At 35.6% G+C, this 21,126-nt stretch overlaps 2 protein-coding genes across 8 annotated transcripts in view; one reads left to right on the top strand and one right to left on the bottom strand.

The window, feature by feature from the left end:
- Positions 1-1,647: 1,647 nt before the first annotated feature.
- fam169b (family with sequence similarity 169 member B) lies at positions 1,648-10,931 on the bottom strand. 6 transcript variants are annotated; one of them, XR_009266956.1, is made up of 10 exons: positions 10,799-10,931; positions 5,212-5,303; positions 4,799-4,923; positions 4,512-4,614; positions 4,340-4,425; positions 4,076-4,250; positions 3,786-3,968; positions 2,497-2,702; positions 2,311-2,381; positions 2,096-2,158 (listed from the first exon to the last, which is right to left on the bottom strand). XR_009266956.1 is itself a non-coding variant. In XM_058751142.1 (9 exons), exons 2-9 carry the CDS (start codon positions 5,246-5,248, stop codon positions 2,051-2,053), a joined length of 888 nt encoding a protein of 295 aa, XP_058607125.1. In that variant the 5' UTR covers positions 5,249-5,303; positions 10,799-10,931; the 3' UTR covers positions 1,648-2,050. The 6 variants fall into 6 exon arrangements, 4 of the variants coding, with proteins under 4 accessions (XP_058607125.1, XP_058607123.1, XP_058607124.1 ...); XM_058751142.1 differs by lacking the exon at positions 2,497-2,702 and having other exon boundaries at positions 1,648-2,158; XM_058751140.1 differs by lacking the exon at positions 10,799-10,931 and having other exon boundaries at positions 1,648-2,158; positions 2,574-2,702; positions 5,212-5,665.
- Positions 10,932-10,934: 3 nt separating this feature from the next.
- igf1ra (insulin-like growth factor 1a receptor) overlaps positions 10,935-21,126 on the top strand; it is a 92,584-nt gene continuing 82,392 nt past the window's right edge. Inside the window, exon 1 of one of the 2 annotated variants that reach the window (XM_058751132.1) lies at positions 10,935-11,834. In XM_058751132.1, coding sequence (XP_058607115.1) covers positions 11,741-11,834 — 94 coding nt within the window. In that variant the 5' untranslated portion in view covers positions 10,935-11,740. The remainder of the gene's footprint in view (positions 11,835-21,126) is intronic. The other variant, XM_058751131.1, reaches the window with a different exon arrangement.

Below are 21,126 nucleotides of genomic sequence, written 5' to 3'. Positions count from 1 at the left end.
AGGGCAAATCTCAGATAGATACTTATTACCAACATCTACATATTTTAACACATGACCATACAGAATTCCATCTTGAATATTTAGGCTCTCTGTTATGGCTTGAAAGGAAACTGCCTGTCAGAGATATTTCATGAAACATTAAATAACTGAATGTTAAGTCCTGGCTTTTTTAAAGTTAGTGCCTGCGTCAGTCTGATCCGCTGGTCGCTTCTTTCCCGAGTCTTTGAGACTGACTGATGATTCACATCGTCGAAGGATCCCCTGTAGAAATGAGTATGAATACAAAGAATACATGATTAATTATATCGTTATATTTTAGGTATTATATCCTCCAAGGACAGCTGAGACACTTACGGTAACAGCCAGTAAATTGTCTCTAGATAAGCTTAAATAAATGTTAGATAACATCATACCTCTTCCTCCAAATCAGCTTCACATCTTTTGTGACTATATGAGCATCGTGGACTCTGCTCTGAATTTCCACCTGTAAAAAGCACCACCTCAGAGATAAACTGTCCTGAGTAACAGCCACAAAGTCTCAATATAACGCCAATAAAACACAAACCCAATAAATATTTAGAATCAGAGCTCTTTCTCACATGTAATGAGTCAAGTGTCTCACTTTATTACCCAACCACTGTCATATGTGCTGTTTTACATCAGCACAGCTTCTTACAGTGTTTTGGAAAGTCCCGCAGCTGGATATTTAACCACACATTTCGTCTCTGAGCCCATCCACCCGGAGCTTCCACTTCATAGAGACGCTCTCTTTCTTCTTTGTGGATCTCGAGATACTTTTTGCAAACTGTAAACAGTTATTTCAACAAGTTGTGTAAGCTTTGGGTGTCAGGTTTCTATTACATAAATAATCACAGATAAGAGCCGATGTAACTACTCTTATCAGTTCAATGTTGAGCGATTTGTGTATTCTGCACGCAGGCGGAACAATCATTTAGGAGATTTACTTGCATATTTAAATGCAGTTGTCAAACGTTTGCAGATATTGTAGCCTATGATATCTGGTGCTCAGATTTGGCTGGAGAACCAAACCAGTTCCTCAGTACATCGGCCCAAAACAAAATGGCCCACCCCATGTTTTTATGATAATCTAAAGCCAAAGGACTACCCTTTGGTTTGACTGACCTCTAGTATCCATTCATGAGAAACACTACCACTTAAAAGTTTGGGGTCAGTAGGATTTTTTTTTTTTTTATATGGTCACCATTGTTGAGGTTCTAATGATTACTTTTTTTTAACTTGACATGATTAGTTGAAACAACTAATACTGAAAAGTCCAATCAACTTACAGAGAGCAGTTCAGCGCCAGTCAGGATTTTACAAAGTGAGTTGAAATGACTTGTATTTGTAATTTGTTTATACTTAAAATTTGTTTATACTTAAGTGCAGAGTTGGCGCAAACTAAACTGAAACTTACCTGGCTAGCCAGCTAAACCGGCTTCATGGTACAGGCCCCTGATCCATATATTTGGAAAACACCAGATTAAGATTTTCATAGAAATATCGCATTGCTTTGTGAAATTTAAAACATTACACAATAAAATTTACACAACCACACATTAAAATAAATCACAAAATAAAAAAAACGCACAATAAAATAAAAAACAGCCTAATGTGACACTTAAGGCATAAAGCATATCATATATTTATTTTTTTGAGAGAGATTTGATCTAGTCTAGCTGCATATTCTTTATATAATCAATTAAATGTGGCCAAAATTACAGATTATTAGCCGCTATATGGCTATAACAAGACAATGAAACTCTTCATTTCTGTTATCCAGATACAGATGGCATGACAGTCTGATTACCATTTGGCAATCAGCATTAAATGTTATGGTAAGCTTTATAGAATGACAATACCTGAGACTGTTACCCAGAGGGCAAATCTCAGATAGATACTTATTACCAACATCTACATATTTTAACACATGACCATACAGAATTCCATCTTGAATATTTAGGCTCTCTGTTATGGCTTGAAAGGAAACTGCCTGTCAGAGATATTTCATGAAACATTAAATAACTGAATGTTAAGTCCTGGCTTTTTTAAAGTTAGTGCCTGCGTCAGTCTGATCCGCTGGTCGCTTCTTTCCCGAGTCTTTGAGACTGACTGATGATTCACATCGTCGAAGGATCCCCTGTAGAAATGAGTATGAATACAAAGAATACATGATTAATTATATCGTTATATTTTAGGTATTATATCCTCCAAGGACAGCTGAGACACTTACGGTAACAGCCAGTAAATTGTCTCTAGATAAGCTTAAATAAATGTTAGATAACATCATACCTCTTCCTCCAAATCAGCTTCACATCTTTTGTGACTATATGAGCATCGTGGACTCTGCTCTGAATTTCCACCTGTAAAAAGCACCACCTCAGAGATAAACTGTCCTGAGTAACAGCCACAAAGTCTCAATATAACGCCAATAAAACACAAACCCAATAAATATTTAGAATCAGAGCTCTTTCTCACATGTAATGAGTCAAGTGTCTCACTTTATTACCCAACCACTGTCATATGTGCTGTTTTACATCAGCACAGCTTCTTACAGTGTTTTGGAAAGTCCCGCAGCTGGATATTTAACCACACATTTCGTCTCTGAGCCCATCCACCCGGAGCTTCCACTTCATAGAGACGCTCTCTTTCTTCTTTGTGGATCTCGAGATACTTTTTGCAAACTGTAAACAGTTATTTCAACAAGTTGTGTAAGCTTTGGGTGTCAGGTTTCTATTACATAAATAATCACAGATAAGAGCCGATGTAACTACTCTTATCAGTTCAATGTTGAGCGATTTGTGTATTCTGCACGCAGGCGGAACAATCATTTAGGAGATTTACTTGCATATTTAAATGCAGTTGTCAAACGTTTGCAGATATTGTAGCCTATGATATCTGGTGCTCAGATTTGGCTGGAGAACCAAACCAGTTCCTCAGTACATCGGCCCAAAACAAAATGGCCCACCCCCATGTTTTTATGATAATCTAAAGCCAAAGGACTACCCTTTGGTTTGACTGACCTCTAGTATCCATTCATGAGAAACACTACCACTTAAAAGTTTGGGGTCAGTAGGATTTTTTTTTTTTTTTTTAAGAAATGAATGCAAGGATGCAATTAATTGATCAAAAGTGACATTAAAGACAACTATAATATTCCAATAGATTTCTATTTCAAATAAATACTGTTCTTTTGAAATTTCTACTCATCAAAGCATCCTGAAAAATATCCAAAAACATTTGGAAGCACAACTGTTTAATAAATTTTTTTTTTGAGAACTAAATCAGCATATTAGAATGATTTCTGAAGGATCATGTGACACTGGAGACTGGAATAATGGCTGTTGAAAATTCGGCTTTGCCATCACAGGAATAAATTACATTTTACAATATATTACAATAGAAAACAATTATTATGAATTGTAATAATACATTACAATATTCATGCTTTTACTGTATTTTTGATTAAATAAACGCAGCTTTAGTGAGTACAAGAGACTTCTTTCAAAAATCTTACCAAACTTTTGAACAGTAGTGTAAGTTCAATTTTTTTAAAGTTGAGCACTTTATATTTTTATCCTTTACATGTAAATAACTCAGCTTAATAAAATAAAAGTTAAAGGTTATTAAAAAAAATGTAAAACATGATCAATAAATAATCAATCAATCAATCAATCAATCAATCATAAAAACAATTATTTTATTGTTTTAATATGTTTAAGCTATGCTTACCAAACCAAAACCTTTGGATGTTAGTGTATACATACCTCCATACATGCCAGGTGACATAGGAAAGCTAATTCCCAGAATCGCCTCAGAGGGTTGAGAGGAGCAGAAATCCTCCAGCATCTGTAAAGCGAGCCCAGTCCTTCTCCAGTGAGAGCGAACAAACACTGTGTCCAGCACAGGGAGCTGATAACTCTGGCCAGTGCAGCCGTCACACAAGCTGCCTATAAAAAACACACACACAAAATAAAATTACATTTTTTATACTAGTAAACAAACCACCCACCACAAATCTCTAAGCATGCTAGAGCTAAAAAAAAATAAGAAATACCTTTTTTTTTGATGGTGTAAAACCCTACTGCTTCTCCATTTTGCCAGAGAATTTTGCCATGTTCCCACAAGGAATAGGCCGAAAAATATAGGCCTTCTTCGAGAGACCTTTCCAGAATTCCAAATATAACTTGACTGAGCAGGAAGAGCACAACTCTCTCCATCACGGATTCCACCTGGAATGACAAGAACCATCAGAGGCTTCATGGAAATGGTAATAATGTTAAGATCATGACATTTGTTTGCAAGGTTAACTGTTACTCACTAATAAAAGTCCACATCTTGATTTGTTTGATGTCTTCAAAACATCACCAACAGGCCACCACTTGCCTAGCAAGTACAGAGCAACCACTAAAAGAGTAGGCTATATATTATCCAAAATGAAACAGAATGACAGAAAACAGGTAGTGAAATGAGAAACGCAACATGCGCAAGACCTTTGGTTTCATCCTCAGGTGTGTGGAGAGCAAGAATGAAATGTGATAAATCACCATCTCTCAGAAACGCAAGTCGACCAATGTTCTCACAAGTTACTTCCACCTGTTATCACAAATATCACACTTTGAGGAACTGAAATGAGGAATTTAATCATGTCTGTCTCAAATTAGTGAGCTGCCTACCCACACAGCATTTTTGGCCATCATAGATGCTGGCTAGGCAGGCAACTAATTTTTGAGACAATATAACTAAATTCACTATTGAATGCAAATGTGTATGTTCTGACTTTCTCTCCATGTGGAAGGGTGATAGGGACAGCACCATCTGACTTGACACTGGACAGGTATTCGTCATATCCTGTGCTCAACTCGCCATAATGCAGCACAGGTAGATCCACTGGATAAGGTTTCACTTGAAAGACGACATTTGATATGTTTACGCAGTTAATAACATGGTCCTTTCATTTCACTATGACATTATGGCACACTTTTCAGCAATGCTAAATTACTTAATTAGTAGCACTTTATTGATTGTGGCAGAACTGCGCTTATGTGACTGTTGACAGTCTGACTGACTGGCGAGCATAGCGCGAGAGCATATTTGCATGCAAAACAAACCTTTAAAACTTTTTAAAATAATCAGTTTTTGGAATGCTCACATAATCAGTTTTGGGAATGCTCTTAGAAAACCTGTCCTTACCTTTTAAACTACTCTCCAGTTTAGACTTGGATTCCATTTTGATAGTTGTTCGACCTTTGAATGTTTCTCAACAAACGTGCGCCATCTAGTGACTATAAAGTATGAAGAAGAGAAATTAATTCATAAATATTTTAACAGCCCGGGGGTCTTCAGGTCTTCGCGTACAGTCTACATAGACTGAGCAAACACCTCCTATTACATAATGTATAAAGTTCAGTGTTGCATTTTAGCCTGGCATATATGCAACTTGCATATAGTGTCATATTAATGTATCATCATCATCAGCATTTATTTCGGTCCTCATACACATTTTTTTTTAATCTGTATAATAAATATAGATAATTATACACATTAACATTAAGGCTAAAGTCTTAGCTTATTATACCTACCTTTCTTCATTATAATTCTAATAAGTGTCACCTTCAATACTTGGTTTAATCTATAAAAAAAGAAAAGAAAAACCTTTCCAAACAACATTTCCCATTTCACAACTACATTAATAGAATTGTTTCAAGTACTACATTTACAAATAATTTGTAAAAAGTAAAACTACGCATTCTTATTTCCTTGTCATGGTTTTAAGTTTATATTGGCATTACACTGGCATTTTTTACATATTTTGCTATGTAGCTTACATTGCAAAACCATTACACAGTCAGACTCATACAGAGTCATGTTAGTCAATACTGTATTCATTGTATATTAAATATATTAAAATATTTTGAATTAATCTTTAAAAGGTCTCCTCTGGGATGGTTATTAACAATAACAACTTGGCCCTTTCTCTGTTATCTCTGTCTCTCTGCAAGTAAATGAAACATTCAAGGTTAAAAACAAACCATATTCAGTCAGTTACAACGCCAACCATTTCCAAACAGTGACTGTCCAGTATTGACAGTGTCCACAAGATGGCAACAACATCATATAAATAGAGACACATGGTGGTGGTGGTGGTGGTGGTGTGGGGGGTCTTTTTGAAGGCACATTGAAGGCTCTTTTGAACAATCATGTTTTGAGGCACATTCCTTTCCTGCTAAAACATGTTTAACAACAAATAGGACAAAAAGAACAAAAATGTAAGTCTGAGAGCAAACATTTGCAAAATAATTAAATTCATGGTCATTCTCCTGTAGTATTAATTTTATTGTTTATACACACATTCTTCAAAATTGTACCAAAAATGTTAATACAAGGTTTATAATCTTATAACATAAACTTTCTTGTTCTACAACAGCCAGAAATGACTATATAACAATACCAGACAAAGCTGCATGACTGCAGACCAGATTATCAACAGATATGACACTATATATCATCTATATATTTTTTCATTCTAGATATTTGATGAGAGCGTTAAGGTTTCATGTGACACAAATGCACTATTCTTTGCACTGAGTTCCTTTCTGACCTTGATTTACTATACTTACAACTGCAGTAATACAGTACACTCTGAATCTCTCCTGCTATGGAAAATGCGTTCTGCATCCGTTTTATTTCCATCTCCCTTCATCTCCATTACCCATAAACCACCGACTTCCCACTGAGAAATTGCAGACATTTCTGAAATTCCTTTCACTAGGAAAGGCTAGCTTGGATTGTTAAATATGCTTTTGTAAAGCTGTGAGTTTATCCTCAAAAGGGATTGACTGTCACTCGGCTGTTGAACCGCTGAGGATATTTGGCATCAGAGCAAATATTGCAGCAAAGTAATTTGGCCAAAAGACTATAAATGCAAAACACCTATGTGGTTTCTGTTTAAGATGTAAAACAGGATCTAGCTTTGCACATCAGTGGGTTTCATACTTGTTTTCCTTCCTTGCTTTGTCATCAGCCTCTTTGTGTAACCCATGCGGGATTCCTTAGGTGTCTTCAATCTGTGTCACATGATCAGACTTTACAAGAGGATTATGACATTGGCCTTGGCTATACCGAATCCTGGCCTACTTTGTAACTCATGAAAGATGACACTGACAAAAATAATGTAATTCTCACTCATCTAGACTAAACTATCATTATAGTCAACTAATGGCAACTCAAAATGTCTTGATGTTTTTGTACCATAAGCAAATTTATTATAAAATAATAAAGTAAAAAATGCTGTTACAATCTTTAGAAATGTAAATAACTTACTAACTAAATAAATAAATATCTGCACATTAGGTTTAGGGGTTTTAATTAAATTAATTCATTTTAATTACATTTTATTTAATTTATTTATAACTTTGTGTGTGTAAAACACATGTACTCCAAGCAATTAAACTATAATGTAACAGAAACAGTTGCTTTTAAAGAAAATATTTAAGGAAAAACACTCAGTCACTAGATGGTGGATATGTACTATAGTAAATACGTGGTTGGTAATCTGAAGCTCAGGAGGAACTGCTAATAGATAATTCCAGCTAAGCTTTTTAGTGGCAACACAACAATCCAATTGATGAATCAAGGTTCATGCCATCCAAAAGAAGAGCTGAACTGCATGTTGCCTGACTGCTGCACTTAAAATGAACTCTTACCAAATGATTCGGCTTTATCTTTTTCTTGCAGAAATACTGTTTATAGGGTCAAACTGATGTATTGTACAAAAGAGAGAGAGAGATTTGTTTTCCATTTTCTGGGAGTATTGCAGCAAACACATTCTCTGGGACACATTCCCCCCCCCTTAAAATGTTTACCCAAACAGCCCAGACATAAGGAATGTCTCAACTATTATTTACAAAAGAGGAGGAAGTGAATACTTGATGGTCAGTGCTCATCTGCAATACAATTTTTGGCTCCTGGTTTTGGGGGTGATAACAATAATAATTGTGATCAAACCAAGCTGCTCTGCGAGAAAAACTAATTTGCTGCACCCCTCCTGCGCTATGTTATTTTCAGCTTGTTTTTCAGGAATCTTTTCTTTTTCTGACTGTAGCTGTTCAGCCGAACATAATTGTTGCCCTCTCCTCCAAATTCCTTTTCCTGTCTGGGCTTAGATAAAATGAGAAACAAACAGTGTGTCATCACTATTGTCAGTGGTAAACATGCTTATTTCCACTTGACTGCCAGGCTGAAATGAAACTAAAGGAAAGGTAGTCTGGGTGGAACTGCATGAGGACAAACTCATATAGATAGAACACATCAAGGGAGTTTTGCTTTTGGTGACTGCTCTGCTTTTTCTTTTTCTGACTGTAGCTTTACAGGGGCTTAACTTTTTTTGTTTTTGTTTTGCCAGTACAGAGGTAATCTGGGGCACTATCCTTGTGTTTAAGCTGTATTTTATTGTATTACTTTTTTTTTTTTTTTTTTTTTAAAGATGTATGATTATAAGAGACAGGAATGTGGGAAAGATCTTATCCCTCTGTTATCAAAATTAGTAATTTAACAAGTTTAACAAGTCTGTTTCCACAATATATGCTCTTTAATTAGTGGATCTTTCAACAACATCTGTAAATTCAAAGTTAGTGTCAAATATCTTAACATTGAATTTGCATTGAGAACAGATCCTTTTCTCTACAGTGCTGAAGATTTGTTGTACAAATGATCTGGAATTGAAACCATCTGTGAGTATACTAAGGATCTGTTCATTGCCCAATGAGACATGAGACATGATAAATGCTGCATTTTGACATATGGAGGCGCCAAACACAAAGTTGCAGATTAGAAGATACAAGGTCAAGACGATTTCCAAGTCTAGAAAGAACTGAGTTGCAGTTAAGAAAACTCTGAATGCTGTATAAGAAACTATATTTTTGGATCCACATTTCATATAATATAAAAAAAACAGTGATGCTATTTGACGCACACTATCAAATTCCACTCAAAAATAGATTTAAATGAATATAGGCCTGTAGGAATGTAGATGTTCATACCTAAATTGAATTAGGTATTTAATTTTAATTTATAGGGTACTGAATTCACAATTTGCAGGCCATTTTAAGTTTGCTCAATTCAGCCGAATGGAAATTTGCTGAACAATTTAAATGTGTAAATCTAAAACAGACTGAAATATTTTTAAGTGTGTTTAGACACCTGAATACATTTAACAATATATTTCAGCATTATAGATTTGAATTTTTTTATAAAAAAGTGCTATTCTCGGGCAATAATTTTGAACAGTGATGACCCTGCATCATCACGAACGAATGAATGGATTGTGGTTGTAAAGCCGTTCCGTCTCAATGAATGAAATTCTACATCGGATTTTACTTTCAGCTGACAAGACTGTATGTCATTGGCAAAATATGTGCACTTCCAAAATGTGGAGCTGGCTAATATTTTGAACATAAAGAACTGATTACAAATCGTTATCGTTGTGGATGAAAATGGGACAAATATGAAGGTTATAAAAACCCATGCATTAGTTTTAATAGCTCCATCAATTCATTCCATTTAACAGCTCCATGTGCCAGAGACGACGTGCTACGAATTCCAGCGTTATTTGAATATGAAAACGAGTTAGTAGCGTACTAAAAAGCGCTATAATTGTCTTATCTGAACATACAAATTAAATTCACCTTACTCACACTGTGTTCAGTCTGGCGTTTATGAAACTTGGATTGCATCTTAAAGGGCCAGTGCACTTGGATTTTAAAAATATTCAATCCGTTTTCTAGGAAATTATTAACATGGTACGGTTAACATGTCCTAGCTAACCCAGCCAATATTATGTAGCCTACTATTTTCTTATTTCGTTTAGTTTCTTTTTGTGGTGTCTATCTTAATTATTTTAGTTATACTTCCTTGCATGTATTTTAATTTCACAATAGCCTACATAATATATTTCGTTTCATTTAATTTTTTTTTTAGTATGGAGAAGCAGCATAGCAGAGAGAATAGCTTTAATACCACATATGAAAAAAATATGATAAAAATATAAACATAAGTCAATTCAAGTCAAATTTAAATAGCATTTCATACAATAGATTGCAGCTGTAAAATTTTAAAACAATTTTGAAACACGTTAGAAGAAAATAGTGTTATTATTCAGCTATAATAATACTATTTTCTGATTGAAAAATTATTTTCATAAAAAATATAGCCTAATAAAATGAAATAATTTTAAATGGAAGGCCTATAAGAAATGCATATAAACTCCTTGATGTAGGCTACAATGCTGTGATTGATAGGATGCTGTAGTAGGCTACATGTAGATGGTGAACACATTTATAGTATAAGATGTAATAACTATCTATCTATCTATCTATCCATCCATCCATCCATCTATCCATCTATCTATCTAGCCTATCTATCTATCTATCTATCTATCTATCTATCTATCTATCTATCTATCTATCTATCTATCTATCCATCCATCCATCCATCTGTCTGTCTATCATCTCAAAATTTCTTTAGTTAGTTTTTGTTAAGAAATCTTCTAAATTCAAATGACGACGATTCCAGATATTCTATTTATGTAAATTATGACTATTTATAAATTAAAATGAACTAAAAACGAAATAACATTTATTCTTCAAATAAACATTATGACAGACCTGGTATTAGCGTAGGCTATATGTAAACAAGTTAATGACTGTAATTATTATTGTTACGAATAGGCCTATAGGCTACTTTCATTAAAACAACAACAACAATAACAACAAACTGTCACCTTGACGTTTGAGATCAAATGGCGCGCTGGCGCCAACACAGTTGGTCCGGTGCTCCAGTCCATGTTTTGGCATTCTCTGATGCCTGGCGTGTTTCTCTGTGAGAGAAGCCGAGTCTTGTTTACAGCGGTGATTCTACAGAGCGGAGACCGTCAGAAGAGTCGCGGAGGAGTCCGAGCGCCGCCGTGGACACTTGAGAATCAAACACTAGGCTCACAAGCTATTTATATCAAACAGTTCGTGATTTTTTACGGTGCGGAAAACCAAAAACCCACGCTCGGGAGCTGCTCACTCTTGCACCTCGGCAAAATGATTTTTTTTTCCTACCGCAAAACAGACCGACCGTGAGAGCGCGTGAAGACGGTAGGGGAGGGTGAACAGTTGGTGAAACCATTTTTGTCCTGGCGGATATTTTGGATCGAGCCCTGTCGGGAGGCTTTCATTCATACATAAATACTCTATCCGAGTCGTCAAGCTCTTTGAACGTGACCTCAGAATTCCTCCGTACATCATCAGCAGGCTATAGCGTAGTTCATCACACTGGCATAGGCGCATTCGCATAAGGTGTTTTTGTTGGAGGAGAAAGCGCTCGTGTCGCTGGCCGTACTGCGCGTCCCTCTCGGGTTTTCAAGAAATGGAGGCTGAAGATGCAGATTATCGGTCGAGTGAAATTCGTGGCTCCGACACGACTGCATCATTTAATTGCTGGCAAGAATAACACAGTGTTTTAATTGATCTTAATGTTTCCATTAAAGGAAAATTATACAATTATTACCAGATATCTTTTATCTAATCCCTCCTCGCCTCCCGTTATCTTTACGGGTAAAGGAACTATCTGCTCATCCAAAGCGGATTCTTCTGGACTTTTTGCTTGCTTACAAGAAGAAGCGTCGCGTTTTGCTGCGGTTTCAGCTTTTTATTTTTTGGAAAACTGATTTTTAGGAATGAGATCTGGAACAGCGAGGGATGTTTGGACCTTATTTTGGGGTCCTGTGCTGTTTCTCTCCACCATCTGCCTGTGGTCTGCGCATGGAGAAGGTAAATCAGGATTGGGTTTTATTTTTCTCATGAGAAAATTGCTCCATATATCGGTGCAGTCTTATTTTATTGAAACCTTGATTCAATCGTTTCAGTCTCCTCGCGGTGTTGATGGACTCGTGTCAAGAATGATTTTACCTGCATGCGCAGCTTTAGATGTTCAGGTAGCCTATAGATATTCAAAAGGGCCTAGTAACACACGACCCAGTTTATTAGGGAATTATGACCTCCTCCTGCTATTAAATTTCCCTCAGACTAACAATAAACTTTATTTTTATATTTTTTTCGTTCTGTTGTCTCTAGGCCCATCAGTTAATTGTCGTGACATCGGATGTGTTGCGAGTCTAGTGTGCTTTATGAATTATTCATAAGCTGGATCACGTTGGTATTTAGAAGCTACGTGAGAATTGCCTTATATAAAGCATTTGCCTGTATAATATGTATATTTTAGGTCGTATTCAGTCCACACAGGCAGTAAGGTGGACGTTAAAAATCGTCTCAGTCGAGCATCACGCAGTGACTGTACATTGACCATGTGCTTGTCCTCAGGAGGGTCATATAGGGGAGTTTTGTAACACATTTTACTTTATTGTCTGTAATTCTATGTTTGTGTATGAAGTTTGATGTATTCATATTTGTTTGTTATAAATTAGTTATAGTAAACTAAGTAGTTATAATCTGAACTGTGAAAATTAATGTCAAGTTTCAAGAGACCTGCTTATTGAAATCATGAACATTTTTATTTTCCTGCATGGATTTGTTTGAAAATAAAATGTATTTGTTCAAAAATAATTCATTTGCCATCCCCCAGAACTTTGTCAGTTTCAAATTGTACATGGAAGACAGATAATAAATATTTAAAATGGATAAAAATGTAATTGGAAAAACCTAATTAAATTGGAAGAAATACATAAACGTAGTCTGACATTTGTAAAAACATAATAGAGACACACAGTGGTAAATATATCTTATATTCTGTGCTATTTCTTATGACAAGTGGAAGTACATTGGAACCATCTGGTCAGACTTGATATTTTTTTAGCTTTTTTTAAACATGTAGATGTGATTATTTTATATCAAATTAAACGAGAGAACCTGCTGATTCAGATGATACCAGATTTGTAATTAAGTTTCCATTAACTTGTTAAATTCTAAACCAGAAATTTTGACTTCCTTACCTCAAAGTAGATTTTGTCTTTCGGATTATGCTAGAGAATCAATAAGGCTTAAAGGGACAGTTTACCCAAAAATGGTCTTTCTGTCATCATTAACTGACCCTCTATGGCTTTTTGTTTTCAGTGGATCACAAAAAAGGTAGATGTAAAGCAGAATTACAGTCCCAGTAACTGTTTACTTTCACTGCATGAAAAAGATGCACTGAAAGTGAATGGTGACTGAGGCTGTCAGCCACAACATCTCCTTTTGTGTTCCACAGAATAGCACTACTTAAATGTTATAAACATTAGAGAATGGGATAAAAAGTAAGTAAATTTCCTACTTCATGGTCGATCTGTCTTTTTCAAAATGAGCGAATGTTTCGTTGGCTGAGAGACTGCAGTGTCAGAGCATTCTGGCTAACTGAATTGAGCCTCTGTCACGGTCGCAGCACACGGTAGATGATCCGATAGAAAACCTTACAGTCAAGACGGCAAACCTGAAAACAAAATAAATCCCCATCGTTTGCCTTATCAGCTCAATTTGGACTAAAATATTTATGCAAAAATGAAATACCCAGCCCACGGGGTTTGGTTTGGCAAGGTTGTTTGATTACTTGATAATTTCTGTATTTTTGAACTACAAACAAAATTGTAATTGTTTGTAACTGTGGATATCACAAATATTTATTGGATTACAATTGGATTTAGACTTAGTGAGTTGTTGTTGTTTTTTTGGAAGGAATGTTGCCTGAATAAGCTTATAAGAGAGTCTCCAAAAATGAATTGTTTGGCTTTTGCATGAGCATATTTGTGTATGGTTTTGTCTGTTTACACACACAAATTCTTTGTTTCAGTCTCTTTTATGTAGTAATTAATGTGACAGTGATATGATCAATAGTTTCAAGAAATGAGTCTGGATGACTTGTTATTCTTGCTGTCAATTTTCATGCCTTCCATAGTTTTAAAACATCTTGCGGTTGTAGGTGGATGTATTTGTAATGTTTTTGCAGCTTTAGTGTCATCAAATGCCTAATTGTGATTGTGTGGGGGCTGCATTGTGGCATAATGAAGGTGGGCCATTCTTTGGTTTAAACTCACATTTACATTCAAAAGGAGTTAGGATGCAATTCAAGGCCATTGACCGGAGTGGCCAGTCCCACATCCAGGCCACTGTGAATGTCAGGGGGGTCTGTTTCTCAGCACCCTGCAGAGACCAGCAGCACTCGCCCTATAGAGAGAGGGTTGTGTGGGGGGTAAGCTCTCACTCTTGGATTCCATCATTGCATTGTCCCGTGTGTCTCTGTCTCATAAAGTGTTGCAAAGACACTCCACTGACACACTGACCTCAATCAGCGCAAAACTGGTTTCATATCTCTCTACTCTTGGGGTTGGGTCCATTTGTCCAGTTTGATTTCACTGATGTGGTATTTTCTGACTTTAAAGGGTTGATTAGAAATGAACAGTTTTGTTTAGGCTGGGTATGATTTGATTAAATAATACTAGAAACAAATTGTAGGATGGTAGTTAACACCAGCTAAATAATTAAGTGTTATGAAGAAGATGGCAATTGGATGTTTTCAGTAGGGATGCACTGATATAAAATGTTTTGTCCAATATCAATAATATATATATATATAATTTTTAACCAATGATATGTATTATTTATAATAATTGTTATTTATTTGTTTTGTATTATACATGTCTGAAATAAATATTCTAAAATATTTTACTCCACTTAAAAATAAAGTACCAAAAATGAAAATCAATAATTTAAAATCGTTTAAAAGTCAATTTAGGTGAAACGTTATAAAGAGCACAGTTAAGTGTTATTAAATTACTAGTATTTTTAAAGTGCCCTATTATGCGCATTTACAGGTTTATAATTTTGTTCAGGTTGTCTATAGGTTTAAATCATTTAGTGTAGATAGATCTATCTATCTATCTATCTATCTATCTATCTATCTATCTATCTATCTATCTATCTATCTATCTAACTATCAATCTTATTTCACTTCAGGCTTATTGCAGACTTATTCCTATGCTGAGTAAAAAGGTTATAACATATTCCATCCTAAATTAATGGCTGTGCTCCATTGGGAAGTCCTCTTTGGTCTTTTTTTCATCCTGTTCAGTTTAAAAATCTGGTAAGGCTAATAAAATGTAATTTAGCCTCCTTTCAAGTTTTACCACAGTAAACTTTCCATGCCACTTCTTCCAAGTATACGGCAAACAAGCCTCCATGGTTCATTGAGAAAGAGAGGGCGAGCAAGAGGAGAAACATGAGGTTTGAAAATAGAACATGTAAAAATACACGGCGAGGGAAACAGACTTGGTTTTGTTGATTTGAAGAGTAGCGAGTTTGTGAACTGTTTTATTGGGCTTTAGCCGTTCACACGGACAGCCTCCGGACAGCCTGGCGGCGGAGCGCGAGTCACAGCTTTTGCTGTTGTCAGATGCTGACACACACACTCAGACTTTAAAAAACTCAGACTTTAAAAGTCCCAGCGAGGGCCAGCGTTTCTGAAAACTGCACCTCGTACTCCCGAGATGTGGCTGAAAGTCGAGATTAAAAATGCATTATTCTGTAACACCCACTCCTACATTCAGCCTCGTATCTTCACAGGCCTCCACGTGTTGTTAAATGCAGGGGTTGATCTGCAGTTATGACTGTATCCACTGCCTATGAAAAGCAGGAGAGAAATGGCTGCCACCGAGGTAAAACATTCTGAAAGGAGCAAATAGTGGGTGAACTTTAAGTCTATCGCTGTTTATTTGATAGCCCACCTTTGCCTACTTCAGTCTGTGGTATTCGGTATTCTGGTGTTGCTCATTCTTTTCGTGACTAAGGGCGCCTACATGCTAGAGTTTTTGCTGCGTCAGATGCTCCGAATCTGTTGAATTCAACAGGGATGGTTTGCGTAAGTTTCAGGAATGAACTTCAAACTTATCCACCTTTTTCCACAGAGCATCCTACTCATCAAATGCTTTTTTCTAGTGTGTTAGCACCCCTCAGGCTAACCGAGTCTCTTCCTATGACTCAGATGCGCACTGTAGTGACCAACGCTTCTCTTGCTCTCTTCATATTTCTTTATGTCTCCCCATCCCATGTTCTGGCTCTGCTGAGTTGTGCTTCATCCTCAGTGTGGGAGCGTTCGTGCCTGTTCATCCGGTGCCGCGCAGAGCTCTGAGTCATTCCCGCTGCCCCGAATCTGTGTCACTGTGCTAGTTTGTGCCTGCATGTTCACTACTGGAGTCGAACGATCTTAAAGGTTCAGTGAGCTGCCAGATGAGGTATATGCTTAATTAAATGTTAATTTAAAATAGGCTTGCATGCCGTGACCACCCGTAGACCATCGAACACAGGGAGTGCTTACACTCTTACACTGACAGCTTCCCACAGTGTGAATTTTTTGTTATTTAAAGGGATAGTTCTCATGAAAATGAAAATCTGTCATCGTTAAAGTTGTTCCAAACATGTATGAATTTCTTTCAGATGTTGAACACAAAAGAAGATATTTTGAAGAATGGAACTATGGAAGTCAGTTGCTACCATCAACTGTTTGGTTACTAACATTCTTCGAAATATTTTCTTTGTATTCAGCACAAAAGTGTTCATCCACTTTAAAGCGATAATTCCCCTAAAAAATGACTTTCCCTCATGTCGTTTAAAAACTGTATGACTTTCTTCTGTGAAACACAAAAGAAGATATTTTGAAAAAAATGTCTGTATGTATTTTTGTCCCTGCAATGAAAATCAATGTGTCCTGGTGATGTTTTGGACACAACTTAATTTCATTGTATGAGCAAAAACCGTTGAAACTTTCATTAAATGATCTTCATTTCTGTCCTGATTCACAGGTTCAAACTCCAACCAGATTTGGAAATAAATCGCAAATCATTTTTACTAGGGATTTAAAAGGGAAATTAAAAAGTAACAGTAAAATAAAAGTATTATTTCTTATTTTTATCAATGTTAAAAGCAGTTGTGCTGCTTACTGGTTTTGTGGTAACCACAAAATACTTGTTTTTTGAACCTAAAGTCCAAAAGAAAAGCATTTATCTGAAATGGAAATCTTTTGTAACACTCTAATTGTGTTTGTCAAGTAAACGTCAATTAAATGTATCTTTGCTGATTAAAAGTACTAATTTCTTTCAGTGAAAAAAGTCCTGAAACTTTTAAATGGTAGTGTATTTCAATAGGAATCATGATAAATCAATTAAATGCATCCTTGCTGATTAAAAGTACTGTTTAAAAAAAAAAAAAAAGAATTCATGTTTAATGGTCTTGGTAAAGTAATACAACTTTTACATCAAATTTACTCTTTTGACCTCTAATTCAAATTTATTTCAACCAGTCTATTGTTGGATTTGCATCCCCGGTAACATCTCAAATGAACTAACTTAAAGGATTTGTGAGGACATGCCACCCATCAAATGATCATATAAGACAAAATGACTTTCTGGAAGTGACCATAGCATGCATTCAATAACTAACTTTTGTTTAGAAGCCCCTTCGAGTAGCGTCACCTTCCCATAGTGCCCTTCAATGCCGCAAAAAGGCTGTTTGGAACTCGTCCAAGGTTTAAACGCCACCAGCCAGACATCTTTCAACATGCACTTATAGACTGTGCATTTCCTGCACCTTCTTGCGGAAAACAACAAAACGCTGACATTTCAAGTTAATTCCTCTTTTTTGGCCCGATTTCAAAGAGCGCTTTGTATTAGACCTCTGCGATGGGGGTATTGAGTCATCCCCGCAGTAAGGGGGCACAGGGGAGCATGACCAAGATCCTGGTTTGTGCTCTGCAGTGCTCACACCTGCCACCTCAACTGCTGTTTAATCCCCCACATGCTGGAAGTCATCTGACCACTGGTCTGGTGCTACACTTCCCTTCAATGGCCCTCACTTCAAAAGCACAAGCTCATATGTCAGAGCCCAACTAGTAATACAACACCTCTGGCCCCCCTTCGCATGCTCAGCTAGCAAAACTCGTCCTGAAAGATGGAACAACATGGTATGTTGCTGAGGCAGAAGTTTACGAAAGATAGGGGTCAAGTAATAGAGCAGAAATACACCCACACGGGGTTGTTAGTAGCTTTCAAAAATGCAGAAAACTTAAGCTGTCTTATTGAGAGGTAAAGTGAACGTAAAGGATGCAACAGACACAAATCAGGCTTATATAAGCTGATACCAATAATTATTTTCATGCTATGGTTGATAACTGTTGATTAGCCAAAATAAAAAATATTTTGTCTGAATAAATTAATATAACTACTAAACTAAAGCCAATTATTTAAAAATGTACAGTATGGATAATGGAGATCTGCTAAAGATTACATTTAACAGTGTTATTAAATTATTATTTTTTATAAAGTTAAACTTTGAGTTGGCAAAGAATAATTTAAATGTAAAAATGGTGGGAGTGAGTATCACAATTAAATATCCAATATCAACCAAAATATGGAAAAATCAAATAAAAAACTATGGGCTCAATGCACTGAAGTTCAAATATTTTTAAAGAAATTAATAAAATTAAAGACATTTATAATTTTTATAAAATTTTTAATTTCGAATTTTTATAAAAAGATTTTGGTATCAAATAAATGCTGTTCTTTTGAACTTTCTATTCATTAATGTATCCTTTGTAAAAATATACCATAGTTTGCACAAAATTATTAAACAGCATTTTCAACATTGATAATAAAAAATGTTTCTTGAGCACCAAATCAGCATATTAGGATGATTTCAGAAGGATCATGTGACACTGAAGACTGCAGTATTGGCTGATAAAAATTCAGCTTTGGCATCTCAGAAATAAACTGCATTTTGAAATAGAAATAGGAATAGGAAATAGAAAACAGTTATTGTTACTGTTTTTACTGTATTTTTATTAAATAAATGCAACTTTGGTGAGAAGTAGTCTTCTTTCAAAAACATTACAATCTTACTGACCCAAAACTTTTTAACAGTGGTGTACATTTTCATATTTTTGGCATATTCTTCCAGTCAGTCACTGCCTTGCATCCTTAAGAGTTCTCACATCAAATGCTCTGCATAATGATACTCACTTTCAAGTGGATTTGGCTCCTTATCGTGTGAGTAACTGAGCATCAAAACCAGGAAGAATTTAACGTGGCCCAACAACGCTCCACCAGATAACAGTTGAAGTGCGGGAAAACTGCTAAAATTGTGTTGTTTTCCGAGAACGATTACTCAGAGTGGTTTCAGTAACCTCTGATAATCTCTTGAAGATATAAATCAGTCCCACAAGGGTCATCATTTACTTACGGTCACTTTAACAGCTGCAATTAAGACGTATGTAGTGTGGGGCTTTCGGTTTCAAATAAATAGCTGTGTATTTTTTCATTTGGAAATAAGATCTGAAGGATGGACAAATGTTTGGTGAAACCAATAGGCTACAGACTAGGTCTTAAGAAGGACTGTATGGACGTCTTGTTTTTCCCTCATCTCTCCCAGAGGTACAGGGGTTCCTGTGGATGGCCAGCAAACGGTTATCAAATGTAAACAGCAGGAGTTGGATTTCAGGCCAGTCTGTTTGTACCATGGTGTGAAAACCACAGTGAATGAAGGACTCTCCTGGGTTACTGTTTGCTCATGGTGAAAGACAACCATTGCAGGCAGTTCTGTTTCGCAGCTGAATTTTGCAGCTCGGTAAGACAACAAGTTCAGGTGACATGAACGAGAGCTGAGCACGAAACTTGGGGCCAGATAATATGGACTGACTCCTGGTGATTATAGCTGAATGCAGAGCTGAGCACAATCCTCTTTGGGAAAATGATTTGAGGACCTTAACTCTGCTGCTCACTGCTGAGGTGCTTGGGGAAGGATGTAAGAGCTTTCCTTTGTATTATGTTTCTTTCTTTTAAAAAGTGGAATAAGCTTTTGTGACTGTTTCAAACACGCATTTACATAATTCCCAGTGTAGCGCTTATGAGATTTCATTTCAGATGACTGACACAATATTAGTTTTGGCCAGTGTGATGCAAGTGGGTCATAATGACTGTAATTGTCATTTAATCTGCACCCTAGAGGTTATGATTTGAACAGAATAAGCCACATATGTCCTCACTCATATATCTTGCGGCCAATGAGTAGGGTTCACTTGTGTTTTTGACTACACACATTCTCAACTCAATTTGTTATGGTTTGTTTGAGTGGTAAGGAACAATTTTCTATTAGAGGGTAGAGACTGACTGATACAATTTTTTTCTGACCATTAATAATGCTGAAGTGTGATAACCAATAGACTTATTTGTGCATTGTTTTTTAAATAAAAACAATATTTAATAATAATAATGATAATTACTACTACTATATTTTGTAACTACACTGTAAAAAGTGATAAGTTGACTTAACTTAAAAAAATCGAGGAAACCCGTTGCCTTAAAATGATTAAATGAATAATAATTAAAAAAAATTATTTAAGTGAATTGTCAAGTTCACTTAACTTTTTTTTTACTATTAGTATTTACTTAATAATTTTAAGGCAACGGGTTTCCTCAATTTTTTAAGTTAAGTCAACTTATCACTTTTTACAGTGTAATAATAATAATCAGCATCAGCATCAGATTTTATTCTAATGTTTTTAAAAGACATCTCTGTATCAAAAATACAGTAAAAACTGTAATATTGTTAAATATTTCTAGAATTCAAAATAGTTGTTTTCTATTTTAAAATGCAATTTTTTCTTGTTTAAATATATATATATATATTTTTTACAAATTCAAATTCCGCCACATATTTGAAACATAAACATTTTGTAACATTATTAATGTCTTTAAATTGATCAAAAATGTCATTGAAGCATCCTTGCTGAATAAAAGTATTAATTTCTTTCAAAAAATGGAGACGAGAGTCTTAATATATTAACCTTAAAATAAACACTTATAATTAAAATGTTCTTTTTGGCTGTGATTGTGCTGCATCATGTATTTTACCTAACTGTATAGAGTATTCGGTATAATACCAAAATTTAGCCTGAATAAACATGGAAGCTTCATTGCCAAACAGCAGTCGTTTTCTACTAATTAATGATTGGATAGCCATTCTATTCCATTCACAATGAGTTTTTGACTTATTCATCTTATTTACCATCTATTTAAACTTTTTTAGT

This window comes from Onychostoma macrolepis, chromosome 18 (assembly GCF_012432095.1).
Source record: "Onychostoma macrolepis isolate SWU-2019 chromosome 18, ASM1243209v1, whole genome shotgun sequence".
NCBI lineage: Eukaryota > Metazoa > Chordata > Actinopteri > Cypriniformes > Cyprinidae > Onychostoma > Onychostoma macrolepis.
The sequence above is the reverse complement of the archived record's forward strand: the minus strand, read 5'-3'. Positions and strand labels throughout refer to the sequence as shown.

What these genes read in the sequence shown, in the direction of transcription:
- fam169b (XM_058751140.1), bottom strand. Translation starts at nt 5,248, where the DNA reads ATGGAATCCAAGTCTAAACTGGAGAGTAGTTTAAAAG. An exon ending in CCCTTCCACATGGAGAGAAA is followed by an intron (nt 4,615 to 4,798) that starts GTCAGAACATAC and finishes TTGTGATAACAG; the next exon opens with GTGGAAGTAACTTGTGAGAA. An exon ending in TTACACCATCAAAAAAAAAG is followed by an intron (nt 3,969 to 4,075) that starts GTATTTCTTATT and finishes TGTTTTTTATAG; the next exon opens with GCAGCTTGTGTGACGGCTGC.